Below are 13,544 nucleotides of genomic sequence, written 5' to 3'. Positions count from 1 at the left end.
CTCGCCGGTCGCTCTCCTCGCAGCCATTTTCTCTAGAGAACTTTTCTCATCGCCGGACGTGTGCAAGGCAGCAACAACGTGTTTTTTAAACCCACATCCGTACCTGTAATACCAGTGACGTTACGACTGGATTTTTAGGTCCCGTTTTCTTCCACTAACTTATTTTTAGCACCCGTCACATCGAATATTTAGATACTCATTAGGAGTATTAAACGTAGACTATTTACGAAACCCATTACATAAGTGGAATCTAAACGGCGAGACGAATCTATTAAGCCTAATTAGTCCATGATTTGATAATGTGTTGCTACAGTAAATATTTGCTAATGATGGATTAATTAGGCTTAATAGATTCGTCTCGCCGTTTAGATTCCACTTATGTAATTGGTTCTGTAAATAGTCTACGTTTAATACTCCTAATTAGTATCTAAACATTCGATATGACACGTGCTAAAAATAAGACAGTGGAAGAAACGTCCCCTTAGTCGTTCACCCCCAACTCCCAACTTTGGCACTATGCAAAAAGAAGATTCCTCATCACATCAAACTTGCGGTACATGCATGGAGTAACGAAATTAAAAACTAATTGCACAGTTTTGTTGTACTTTACGAGATAAATCTTTTGAGCCTAATTAGTCAATGTTTGGACAATAATTCACAAATACAAATGAAACGCTACAGTGTGCTACAGTGTTGTAACAGTAATTTGTCACCTCCAAACTTTGACAACTAAACAAGACCTTAGTAAAGCCTTTGAGCCCGTCCTCGGCACCTGCTGGTCAATCCCCGTCATCTGTTCCACGGCGATAATGGCAGCCGCTTGACTGACTTTGATCGCCCCACCATCAAAAAGTTTGACTCGGGATTAGTAAGCGATTAATAACCCACCGTCCCGTTCCACGGCGCCAAACAAAAAAAGCTTCGGCACCGTTCCGTGCACCTTCAACAAACGAGGAAACAGGATTGCTCCGCAAGCAAACCCCGCCCGCGCTTCCCCGTTTCCACAGCAACGTGCCAACCCATCATCACATCGGCGGCCACCACCGCCAGCACGGCAGCGGCCACCACCGTCCTGCCAAATCTGCCATGCCGGATTTTTCCCGTTCCCCCGCCCCGCCGGCCTAATCAGAACCCGTCCTTTTTCAGTTTTTCTCGCGAATCGGGCGCAAAATCCCCCGCCACCGCACCAGCTTTTGCCACTCGAAAGAGAGAGCTCACGGCCGCGTGAAACACACCCCTGCTGGCTGTGCTGCTCGTGCTGGGCCACGGCCGTCTGCCCCCCCACGTCTGTTTGTTTGTGGTATGCCTGCCGCACGACGACACGAGTCGGCTTGTGATCGCGGAGCCGATCAGGTCGGAATCGGAACGTAACGGACCCAGCGCGCGGGGCGCCCACCCAGCCGTGGAACGCTCCAAAGCCCGTAAACCGAGCAGCAGATACCGACGCGGCCGGGGTTGCCCGAGTCAGCGCGGAATTTCGGAACGGAACTCCGCTTTGACCTCTCCGCCCGACCGCCCGCCCTATCCCGCCCGCGACGGGGAGGCTGACGCGCGGGCCCCGCCGCGTGCCGTTTCGTCGCGGATGACGGGTGGGGACGGCCGCCATGTGAGACGGGCGGGATGGCGTAAAGGTGTCTGCTGCCTCCCGTCCCGTGGGCGTGCCCCCACCGCGCAACAACCCGCGTTTATTGTGGGGGCCGATGCAACCGACACCCACTAAGGCGGGCCATGCCGGCATCGGGCCGTCCGTCCCGAGCCGCGCGGATCTCGACGCGTCCGCCCGTACGCGGCCGCTTCTGGCGGGTGAGGCCTCGGGGCCGGCAGACAGGCGTGAAGCCACCGACATGGAGATGGCCCAGGTGTCGGCCGAGGAGGTTTGCGGAGCTAGGGATGGATCGAATCGGATACTATATGCAATCGAATTCGGATACCATTATTTACCATATTTTAATTTGAATTTCAGTACGAATACAAATATAAAAAAATAGTTCAAATTTGGATTCACAGTCGGATACTTACTCAACTTACGACACAGAACCATAACGAGTATTAATTTTACTTTATCGATGGTTTAAAATTGATAAAAATCATGTTGCAAGTAGGGAGCATAGTACATAATAGATACTTATTGAAAATAACATATTTATTAGTAAATAATAAATATATCAAAATAAATATAAAAATAAGTATTTCCATATATATACCACTTAATAATAAAAATAAGTTCACTAATACATTTAAATATCATTTATTCATTTAATAAATAATATAATGTATTTAACATAAATACGATTAGTCATATTAAAATTAATTAAACTTTATCATTATATATCACTAGTAATACTAGGTTAACATAATTAGTCATTTGCCATATAGATATTTTTAATAGTTTAAATGGTGTAAATAATTATTTTATTTGAAATATAAAAATTAATATCATTTTTAATTAGTATTTAGTAATATAAATAAGTTTTAGATGGCTTCATTGGCTACTTTATTATTTGCGGATACGGATAATGTCAGATATTTTACATTTTTATCGAATACGAATCTGGAATCAGATAGAGAAAAACACTGAAATTTGAATCTGAATACATCCATTTAACATTCACATTAAAATCAAATAATATCTTTTTAGCGTGCATGACTGTAACGGCATGCCCTCGAAAACAGGAGACTGTAACGGCAGGGGCGTTTCTGTTCCGCTCTTCCCTATCGGTCAATGCGAAATTGTCTCGCCAAGCAGAGGCACGCGCTACCAGCCGAACACAGTGACTCAGTGACTCTTGACAAGCGGGCCCTCGGTCCACCAGCCGAGCATCAGGGAGATAACGGCGAGCCAACAACCACCTGGCTCCCGTTACCACCAACACCAGCGGCATCGAGACGGTCCACGAATCCTAAAGCAAAACCCCCCACGCCGGCTCCGGCCGCCGCCTACCCGCCGCTTCCCGCTCCCTGCCCCCGACAGATGGGCCCCGGACCCATCTGTCGGCGGCTCGGTTCAAGATAGTCGTTAGGTTTCCACCGGGACTCCGCGTCGTCCTCCCGCCCGCCTCTAGTTTCGCGAATCTTCGGTGCCCCAGATCCGGCTCTCCTCTCCTCTTCAAGCCTCGCCTCCTCCTCTGACCTCTCTCTCCTCAGCTCCTCACACTGTTACTTGTACTGCCGCCACTAGCCGAGCCTGCCATTCTCTCTCTCGCCTCCATTCCTATACCACCACCACCAGAAACAAAAACAACTTTGGGAGGAAAAAATATACAGCAAAACCCTAGATCTCCCTCCCCCCTCGGCATTGCCGGCTGGGGTGCGCCTTTCTATGAGCGCAGGCCCCCAGTGGTGAGGGACGCACGGGGGCGATGGCCAACGCCGCCGCCGTCATCACGACCCCGGCGCCCGGCGTTGCCGCGGCGGCAGAGCCCGCCGGCTGGCTCATGGACGAGCGCGACGGCTTCATCTCCTGGCTGCGCGGCGAGTTCGCGGCCGCCAACGCCATCATCGACCTCCTCGTCGTCCACCTCCGCAGCGTCGCCGACCCGGGCGAGTACGACCACGTCGCCGCCGCCGTGCAGCAGCGCCGCCACCACTGGGCGCCCGTGATCCACATGCAGCAGTTCTTCCCCGTCGCCGACGTCGCCTTCGCGCTCCAGCAGGTCGGCTGGCGCCGACGCGCGCAGCCGGCACAGGCGCTCGGGGCTGCCGCGTCGCCGGCCGCGCCGCCGCCGCCGCCCCCTCGACGCCAACCGTTCTCGCAGTCCCACCACTCCCACCAGCACCATCGCCACGGCGGACACTATCGCCCCGATCCGGCGCGCGGCGGCGGCGCGGTCCCGGCAGCTGGATCCGATAAAGATGGTGAGACGGGATCTCTTGGTGTGATATCGTGCTCTTCTTTTCTTTGTTTGGTGGTAGTGTAGTGTTTGTTCTGTTGCTAGTTGTTACTCACGAGGTCGCTTTTCCCTCCTCTGTTGGGTTGGGCCACAAAACGGTACGATCCATCCAACGCATTTGTGGTATTGCTTTGATTTACTTGTTTGCCAATCGGTTCTCACGTCTTCAAGGCATTGAGCCAATGATATGCCTGTTGCCAAAATGCTGATCTCCATTTGTAGATGGTGGTGTGATCATCCCAAGTTGCTGAAGCCTAGTTGCTTCTGACTTGTATCTGTTTTAATAAAAGAAAAACAAATGTGGAGGCCTTAAAAGGCAAGCTTTTAGCGCCCTGTGATATGTAGTTCTGTACCAATTGCCAATTGGGGAGGCCCTAAAGTTACTGATAATGTTATCCAGAAATAGCTTTTCAGTGTAAGATATGTAGGGGCACGTGCAAAATTATGACAGCTGTTCATCTATGTGGAAACTGTTCTTTCTGAGCATTTCATAGTTCTGATCATTCTGTAATGGGGTGGGTTTGTGTGTTCTTCTGTTGGCTTGGAGTTGTGATTTATGTAAAGGTGGCATATTTGGATCTTACAATAAAGCATTTGCATGGGATGGTCAACTTCTGCTTAAACTGTAGCCGTTCCCTTCATGATAGTACAGTTACCATTTTATTTTACTCATTTAATGCATTATGTTCCCTTTTTGCATGTACCATTGAGAAAAAGTGGTAAATTCATGAGTAATTAGTTTTTTTAATAAAATACCCTCTCATGTGCCCTTGACTCTTTCTAGGACGTGATATTCACAATCACAAGGAAGGAAAGGTGATGAAAGAAGTGGAGAACATGGTTGATACTAAAAGCTTGCGGTTGGATTCTCCTATAATTGACGGTACACAAGCACAGACTTATGCATACATGTGTGCATTTTTGTATTTTCATTTACTTAAAACAGCATAATGCATCATTTGGTCGTTGCTGGTTCATTGGAAATGCTTTGTGCACTGAAAAACGAAATTCTCGTGTACCCTCTCTATAAACACATGGCGTTTTTTCCCTCTTTCCACAGTCCTTGCTTCGTTGTTTTTCTTGCCAGAGTATATCAGTAAAATTAATTGAGATGGCATATGCCATATGTTGCCTAGTCAGCTCAACAAGTTCTGTGCACAACTAAGATGGATCAATAGCTATTTCTGAGAGTGCTATTCTTCTATTTGTTAATTAAGGGTGCCTTTAGGGTAAAGCATAGATAACTACTGGCTTACTATGTTCAAGCTCTAAACTGTTAGTAAAGAACAAAGCAACTAGTCAGTACTGTACGAAACAACCAGTGGCGGACCTTAGTCATGGCCAAAGGTGGCCGTTGCTGCCCTTGCTACTAGAAAATTTCGTAAGTCAGTTTTGAACTTCACCATGTATTTAATTTGGTCCCCTCTAGATCTCTCTTCAAGCTCTGCTGCTGGAAACAGCTGAAACTGCTGTTGGTACCTACACAGTAACCAAGTTGATGTGTAGTTCTTGTGAGCTTGTCTATTATTCAGATTTGCATTGGTTTCAACCATGTCATGCCTCACCTATTGCAATTTTGTACAGAAGTAAAGAATCAACTGATTAAACTGCACTGCCGTGCCATGAAAGTTTTCAGTGGTTGGGTGTCCAAGAATTTTTATCCGACTTGTGATTATTATTGTTCAAATGACCAATGTGCACATATGGATCATGCTCGTTTTTGTGGAAATTGCCCAATGTAACTATTCCGTATTAGTAGCAGCAGATTCTGGGTGAGGATATTAATGTATAAAATATGACCTGAATTTGACCTCCTTACTCTCTTGACTGATTGACATTTGCTAGTGTTGCTATTTTCCTGGTTATGCTCTCTTTCCGAATCATTGTTATCTTATGAAGTTTGAAAGGTTGTGATTGAAAACTAAAGGGTCAAATAGGGTTCTATGGTTTCTGAATCGTGTCCTTGTATTATATATCCTGTAGAAGGTGAAAAAAATTCAAAGCTGCAAGCTGTTTCTGAAGGAAGCAGCAAAGTGGTTCCAACCCCTGTAGAGCATTCAACCACTGAAATCGTTGATGGAAAGAAGGTATGCTAATCAAACAAATCAGAATTTTGATTGGAATATTCAGTTTCCCTTTCAAGTTATCTTGACATCATATAGAGTGTTTTAACTGCATTACTTATGGCTAACCTGGTGTAATGAAGTATAATATTATCTTTCTTTAGGTTAATTCTGTTGAAGGGCTCAAGGTTTATGAAGGGTTGGTAAATGTGGCCGAGACAAATAAGATTCTTACTTTAGTTAATGAAACAAAAGCTTCTTGCCGGCGAGGGGGTCTTGAAGGTAAACTTTTAAATGTTTGTTCTTTCCTTTTGGTGGTTATCTTGCATTAGAAGTTATTTATATTTGTGGCTATGACTTTATATGCGTGCAGTATCCCTTTTGGAATTGTCTGTCTATTGCTTCACTTTTGCTATCTCCAACTTGAATCTGTATGTAGACTCTAGAGCGCATACTGTGATAGAACTGAGAAGATTTACCAGAATTAAATTGAAAACACAGAAAAAAAATGGTCCCATCTCTTGTGGGCATTTCACATTTCTGCTAACAGAATATGTCTAGGTCTTTATGCACTGTAAGTTAATTATCTGTGATTTTGTCAAGTTATATTATTTTATTTGATGAAACAGCTGGGCAGACAGTTATAATTGGTAAAAGACCAACGAAGGGTCATGGAAGGGAAATTGTTCAGATGGGTATTCCTATCATTGAAGGCCCTCCTGATGATGAAAATCAAAGAGGTAGATCAAGCTTGTACTGCAGTACCTCATGCTAGTGTCACATTTTGATGACAATCTTTTACCTTTAAATGTGATTCCAGAGACAAGGGTGGAGCCGGTTCCTGGGCTGCTGCATGATCTGTTTGATCGCTTGTCTCAGCAGGAAATTATAGCTTTCAAACCAGATTATTGTGTTATTGACTTCTTCAATGAGGTAATTTTCTTTGATAACTATCTTGGCTTAAAATTGACCATAGGTATGATTAAATGATTCTTCTTCCAGGGAGACTACTTACATCCTCACCACTCCCCTCCTTGGTATGGTAGACCTCTTTGTACGCTCTGCTTAACAGATTGTGATATGGTGTTTGGCCGAGCTATATCAGGAGAACGAGGTGATCATAGAGGTCCCCTGAAGCTCTCGCTCACAGCTGGGTAAAAGCTTCCCCCCAGTAATCTAGGTTTTCAGTTACATTTGTGTCCTAAATAGTTCAAACTATAGTCAAACTCTGCTTGATAGTTGACCCTTCACTCTCTTTGATACATTGTGAACTCAAGTTTCTGGTTATAGGGAAACAACCATTTGGCTGGTTAGTACTTAAACTAGAGTAGGAAACTTTGTGATGAATTTTATTAGTTGGTATATTAGGCAAATCTGAGCTACACCAAGACTCATTTTCAGTTGATCAAGTGTGAAATAAATAAATAAATAAATATATAGGTAGTAATCTGAATTTAACAAAACAATGCATGCTATATTTATTAGTTTTAGCTGTTCATCTTTTGTTTTATAAGGTAGTTTAATAAGCAATTTATGACATTATGCATGTTTGTTGAGTAAGCTTCCTGAAATATTAGTCTCTCAACTGCAGGTCACTTCTACTCCTGGAAGGGCAAAGTGCTGACCTTGCCAAACGAGCTATTCCTGCTACACGTAAGCACCGAATCCTACTGAGTTTTGGAAAGTCTGTAGCAAGAAAGCACATCCCAGCTGAAAGTGCTCGGTTTACTCCTCCATTGACACCTCCTATGCCGTGGGGTCCGTCATCAAGGCCGGGTAACATGGCACGCCATCCCCAAAGTCCTAAACACTTTGGATATGCTCCTGCAAGTGGTGTTCTTCCAGCGCCAGCTGTTGGACCTCATCACGTCTCACCATCTGATGGAATGCAGCCAATATTTGTAGCCCCTGCTCCTGTTTCTGCTGCAGCCATACCTTTCACGCCAGCTGTTCCCTTGCCGAACACAACAGCAGCTTGGATACCGGAAGCTACTCCAAGGCCGCCTCCGCCGCGATTCCCTGGTCCTGGTACTGGGGTGTTCCTTCCTCCGGGATCAGGCCACCCACTGCCTCACCAGATGATGCCAGGTTCTCCTGGTCACGGTGAACCTAACTCTCCACAAGGTTCAGCATCAGCTTACCTGCAGAACAAGATTGCTGGCAAGGAGATGTCTAATGGCCATCTTTCTCCAAAGAGCTCGCCAACAAACAGATCGTACACAACTGAGGAGAAACCAGAATGCAATGGGAGCTCAAACGGTGGTGGCAGCTTTGCAGAAGAGAAGTCAGCTGTAAGCAAGGAGCATCAGAATGGTAGTCTGAAAAATGTTGGGAGCAGCAAAGTCCAGCCACATGGACATGCCTCTAAATAGAGGGGTGGTTATAGTACATAGACAAGAGAAACCGAAGAGACGAGGAAGCTTAGATTTTTCAGGCGGTGATATCGCGGGAGCACGCAGAGCTTCGCAGAGGCCTTCGTCAGCAACTCTCGCAACCTTGACAAGAAACCTCAGTGTCAAGTTCCTAAGATGAAAACACTGTCTTGAATTTTGTAGCTGCTCTGTTGCAAAACTGGATTTATCAAGCTGCCTTAAGTTATCATCTGCTATCATTACCCAAATGTGGGACTAGATGTATGCTTTGGCAGTGAAAACCATTTCTGATGTATTTTGTTGTCGTAATCTTATCAGCCAACACGTCGGAAATGGAAAGATGGGGGAGAAACTTATGGCATGATGATAGTCCTTGTTAACTCTTTGCGCTGTGATCCACTACCACTGATCTTTGATGCATCTCTAGCACTAATGGCAATTATTCCCTGCACCTCTAGCACTGGTTGGCTCAGCTACAAATGTATTCGCGTGTGTAACCATACAAGCTGTCCTGGAAGTACCAAAATCCGAAGGGCAGATGGTTGTATTGCTGACTTGCTGTTGGTGACCACTTTGTCGAATTTTCATGGAAAAAATTTGTTATGTGCTAGACTTGCAGTCCCAGTTTAGTTAACCTTCATGATTGAATTCGCAAGCCACTGACAGTCGAAGGAATCTCAATGCTGCGAGGAGAGTTTGGTTGAAGACTAGAAGTGATGAGGCTTCTAATCAGCGGAACTCAAGTTACTGTTACCCTACTACAATGCCAGTGCACGTCACCCTAAGCATAGATCAGATCACATCACAGTCGATACAGCGACACAGCTGCCGATCATCAGACAGCCGAGTCCGCGCCAACGCGCGCCCGGTGGCGCTTGCCACGCCTACGCGACGCCGCCGCCGCCCTGGCGTCCCCCGACGGGAGGAACGCCGCGGCCTCCGGGCCGACGCTGCACTCCGGCAGCGGCGCCAGGTACCGGAGGCGGTCGTAGCAGTAGCCGTACGTCATGTACCGCGCCCGGAACGCCTCCATGGCCGACCGCTCTGCGGGTGACATCGCGGTGGCGGCGCTGCCCGGCTCCTCGCACGCCCGGCGGCCAACCGCGCAGCCGCGGAGCGCGAGGTCGGCGAACTCCGCGACGTAGGGCGCGTACTTGTAGTCCACCTTGTAGCGGCCGCCCGAGGTGGCCCAGCTGGAGCCATCCCAGATGGTGGCGTACAGGGACATGGGCTTGGAGGGGAACTGCGCGCCCATGGACCCTGTCCGCACCACCTCCCTGATCGGCGTCTCGTCGACGTAGAATCTGCAGAACGGCCAGGTTACATATAAGATAAAACATCAGTGATGCTTTGGAGTATAGTACAGTAACTTTTTCTTTATGAATGGAAATGTTAAATGTGTAAATTTTATTGTAAAAAGGAAGTTCATCTGAGTTTTAAACTTTGAATGCCTACGTAGGCTCGAGTCGTGCAATGTTGAAAGGCTCATCAGTCATTTACTAACAGCCTGAATTTTAAGTCAAGACATTGGAAGGAGTTGTCAAAAGCTTGAGAGTTTGGGATTGTACGACCAGTCATGTTTCTTGGTAAAAGGATGCATGAACCTGAAAAGGGAGAGGGCTCATGGGAAAACGCATGGTGAAACTGAAAAGCAGGTGATGCAATGGATTGATGGCGGAGGCCTTTTTGCTTCTCTCCATGCTACCAAGAAATCAAAAGGTTCCTTGTGAGTTCTCCAGGATACAGGAGAAAAGCAGGTGTGGAATGCAATTATGCAGGGGAAGGCGGCATGCGGGTCTTGGTGGGAGGATCAGAGATAAGAAGCTCATGCACATGCTGTGATGGATGGATGCTCAGGTCTAGTGGGCGCTGTAGCAGTAAATGGACCACTTTGGGTGTTAACTTTTTTCACGTGAACATATATGTGCAACCAGGATGGATTTGTGTTTTGCTGCATTTCGGTTTCTAAAGTGCAACAAAACATTTGCCACATTTTGGAGTCTTGTTTAAAGAATGCAGAATCTGAATCAAAACAGAAGATATGAAACGCTACCCTGAATGCAAAATTTCAGTGCAGAGACGAAATATTGAAGAATCAGGTTGAAGGTGTCATTGGTTATTAGCTAAGCAGAAGCTTGAGCTCTATATATTGGGAAGTTCAGAACTTCATATTTAACTGAGGTATACTTCATTGGTCTTTTCGCTGCATAAATATTTGGGTGGTATTTGTAGTGATGCCATCTCTACTCAATTTTGGGGCCTCGGGACATAAATGATTAAAGTGACAACAGGCAAAGGAATCTACAAGCTGTAAAGATGAATAGGCCAATATCTGTCAATCATGATTCATGAGAGCCAAAAATGAAAAGAAAAGGAAAAAAGGAGGCGATAAGGAAGAATCAAACAGAAAGTACTTCAGCCTAATAATGAAGATTGTAAACGGTAGTAGAGAAAGATAGGGCGCAATCAGTCAGACCAGCCATATGCAGCACTGTTCTGTACTACAAGCACCCTTGCACCATGAATAACAGAACAGGTAAAAGTGCTGAACTGACACCATACCATCAAGGGAGAAGGGGTACGAAAACCTCTGTATGATTGCATCATCTAATCATCATAGTGAAACTTTTTGTGGTTAATGTACTCTTTTCAAAGCCCAGATTTTCATGAACATGCTTAAAATTTACTAAGCAAGTGTACTTGTCTACTAAGCACAACCAGACTACCTCAAAAGTGTGTTTGATACATGCTAGCAACAGTATCATGGTTGATGAGCAAGGATAAGGAGATGGATTCGTGGTTCTTCTTAGCTTACATGATCCTGTCGTGGCTCCAGAGAATGGCGTAGCGGTGGAAGTCCTCGGTGGGGTCGAACCAGAGGCCGTAGCGCTCCTCCCGGCCGGCCGCCGTGCTGCCGTTGCCGTAAACGTTTGTCTGCACCCGCCACTCCCGGCCCCGCACGTTCCCCAGGAACTCGAAGTCCAGCTCGTCGTGCGTCCGCTCGTACACGTCCCCGTTCGACATCTGCATCGCCGCGGCATCAGCATCGGAGGTCACAATAACACGGCGCTACGACGCCGGCGGCCGGCCATTGCGGCGAGGTTTGTTAAGGAAGGGTGCTCACGTAGAAGGCGACGACGACACCGGCGGTGTGGTCGGCGGGGAGCTTGATGCGGGCGCTAAAGAGCCCGTGGAGGTACGCGCCCTGCGACGCGAACCCGGCGCCTGCGCGACGGAACAGAGCAACAGCCATGAGGTTCACGAGCAGAGCAAAGAGCAGAGAACACGAGCATCGACTGATCGGGCGCCAAGAACACCAAGCCGATACCTGTTCGCTCGTCGAGGGTGATGTGCACCCTCTTGCCGTCCCCGTGGAGCGCGAGGTTGGAGTCGCCGAACAGCTGCGTGTAGCCCTCCCGGAAGGAGAGTGACGTCCCCGCCGGGCGGAGAAGCTCGCCATCGCCCATGGCGGCCGCTGACAGGCACGCCGCCGCCGCCGCCGCCGCGAAGACGGCCAAGAAAGCCACGAAGGAACCAGCAGCAGCCATTGGGCCCCGCACTGGTCTCTGCTCTGCGAGCTCTGCTACGCTGAGCCGCGCGCTCCCTGTTCCTCGCGCTGTCTGTCTCTACTCCCTACCTAGCGAGCTAAATGGGCTGGAAAGGAGGGTGGCTTTTTCATGCGCCGGGTGTGAACTGAGCTGGATGAGGGGAGGACATGGACGAGCAGCAGCAGCAGCAGCTTGCTCTTTATTGGGAGTTGCACTGGCAGTAAGCGAGAGGCTGTACGAGCGAGCACTGTGCCGTGGCCGCGGGGGTCTCCTCCTACTTCTAGTCCCAGCCCTATGCGCCGTGTATCGGGGAAGCGCCGGATATTTTCTCGTACTAAACACATCCGAGCACTGTACCCAACTGCGCTACTCCACGCCTCGCTGATTCATCTACGATCTACCCCTTTCTTCATTCCCAGCTCTCACGCCTTGTCCAGTGCTCAAGCACAACTGGACAAGTGTAAAACCCACAGTTTTTACCGTGGAGTCGTCCAGGTAAAATTTCCCCTCGGCAGAAACTTCCCATTTCTTGGCCCCAAACTCGCTCAGCGTATGCCACTATCGGTCGCAACTTGCAAGGCTATCTAGCGCTCCCGTGTCAAGGTTACCCGAATCCGGTCGGAAGTTTCGGTTGCAAACAATGATAGCACTCGCTCGCATTTGGCATTTGGCAGCGAGATGCCGAGATCTTATCGCTGAAGAAGCGCAGGGTCTCGCCTAGGAACTGTACACATCTGGTCCAACCCAACCCATTTGCACATGAGCACTTGGAAAACCAAAGCGTGGGGGCGCTGCCAGGGCCAGCTGACCATCATCAGGCCGGCGCGGCGAGATACATTCAGATCTGACGAGGCGGCGGCCGCGACTGCCGTGTAGGAGTACCACCAACTCCGCGAAGTTCCGGTATTCAGTTGGCCACCACCATTGATGGCACGAGACTGTGGGAACCGGGGGACGGCGGGGACCATGCCCGCCGCGCGCCATGGCAAGGAGGGAGGAGGAATGCGCCGGCCGATGAGCCTCCATTCTGGTGGCCTCCTTGCAGGTGCAGCGGAGTTGCGTGGCAGCTCAGCCGGGGAACCGAAGCGAGACATGTAACGTCCGCGCTTCAATGCGGGATTGATTGCCGAGCCGTTGAGGCAACAACGCGCGACACACACAGTCCCTCTCCCTTACTTTGCCCCCAACGGCTCAACGGCCTCCAAGCTTCTCAGTTCTCACCATGCATGGTCCATGGAGGAACACGATTTACAGTGACAGAGTGCAGTAAATACACACCGTAAGACGCTGATGATGCCCAGCCAGTGGTCATCAGCGGAGTGAATGCGGTGTCTGGGCCTGGCCGCGAGGCGGGGACAGCGACGAACCGAACCGCGCGCGCAGCGAAAACGGCCGGCCGGCCGCGCGCGGGAAAAGGGTGGCGGACAAGGAGGAGACAGGGCGGGCCGCCGGACCCCAGCGGCGCCAACCGCTCGTTCCCTTCCCCTGCTTTTGGACCATCCGCGGCCCGGAGGAGCGCTGATCCCGGGGCAGCGGGCTGTCGCGACGCCGGTGAACTGGCTGATGGCTGGCTGGCCGCTGCAGATCGATGTCGATCCATGGCCGCTTTCTCGGCGGGTCTGGGGTGCCCGTTGGATTATCGACGCGAAACACAAAATGGTGACCCTGTAT

The 13,544-nt window shown here is 48.9% G+C and overlaps 2 protein-coding genes across 2 annotated transcripts; one reads left to right on the top strand and one right to left on the bottom strand.

Annotated features, from left to right (window-relative positions):
• The first annotated feature begins 3,091 nt into the window (after positions 1–3,091).
• Positions 3,092–8,686, top strand: LOC117837590 (RNA demethylase ALKBH10B). The gene is made up of 8 exons (XM_034717295.2): positions 3,092–3,855; positions 4,675–4,773; positions 5,874–5,977; positions 6,118–6,235; positions 6,583–6,693; positions 6,774–6,886; positions 6,956–7,107; positions 7,545–8,686. The coding sequence occupies exons 1-8, from the start codon at positions 3,360–3,362 to the stop codon at positions 8,323–8,325; spliced, it is 1,974 nt and encodes a 657-aa protein (XP_034573186.1). The 5' UTR covers positions 3,092–3,359; the 3' UTR covers positions 8,326–8,686.
• A 264-nt stretch (positions 8,687–8,950) lies between these two features.
• On the bottom strand, positions 8,951–13,195 carry LOC117837591 (probable xyloglucan endotransglucosylase/hydrolase protein 27). The gene is made up of 4 exons (XM_034717296.2): positions 11,654–13,195; positions 11,450–11,550; positions 11,141–11,349; positions 8,951–9,629 (listed from the first exon to the last, which is right to left on the bottom strand). Exons 1-4 carry the CDS (start codon positions 11,871–11,873, stop codon positions 9,161–9,163), a joined length of 999 nt encoding a protein of 332 aa, XP_034573187.1. The 5' UTR covers positions 11,874–13,195; the 3' UTR covers positions 8,951–9,160.
• Positions 13,196–13,544: the final 349 nt, after the last annotated feature.

The sequence above is a fragment of the Setaria viridis genome, chromosome 9, assembly GCF_005286985.2.
Source record: "Setaria viridis chromosome 9, Setaria_viridis_v4.0, whole genome shotgun sequence".
Taxonomy (NCBI): Eukaryota; Viridiplantae; Streptophyta; class Magnoliopsida; order Poales; family Poaceae; genus Setaria; species Setaria viridis.
This window is presented reverse-complemented; position numbering and strand designations above follow the sequence as displayed.

Coding starts and splice junctions, on each gene's coding strand:
- LOC117837590 (XM_034717295.2), top strand. CDS start 3,360: ATGGCCAACGCCGCCGCCGTCATCACGACCCCGGCGCCCGGCGTTGCC. Junction 5,978..6,117: donor AAATCGTTGATGGAAAGAAG/GTATGCTAATCA, acceptor ATCTTTCTTTAG/GTTAATTCTGTTGAAGGGCT. Junction 6,887..6,955: donor TTATTGACTTCTTCAATGAG/GTAATTTTCTTT, acceptor TTCTTCTTCCAG/GGAGACTACTTACATCCTCA.
- LOC117837591 (XM_034717296.2), bottom strand. CDS start 11,873: ATGGCTGCTGCTGGTTCCTTCGTGGCTTTCTTGGCCGTCTTCGCGGCG. Junction 11,350..11,449: donor GTGTCGTCGTCGCCTTCTAC/GTGAGCACCCTT, acceptor GCGGCGATGCAG/ATGTCGAACGGGGACGTGTA. Junction 9,630..11,140: donor TGGAGCCACGACAGGATCAT/GTAAGCTAAGAA, acceptor GCCGTTCTGCAG/ATTCTACGTCGACGAGACGC.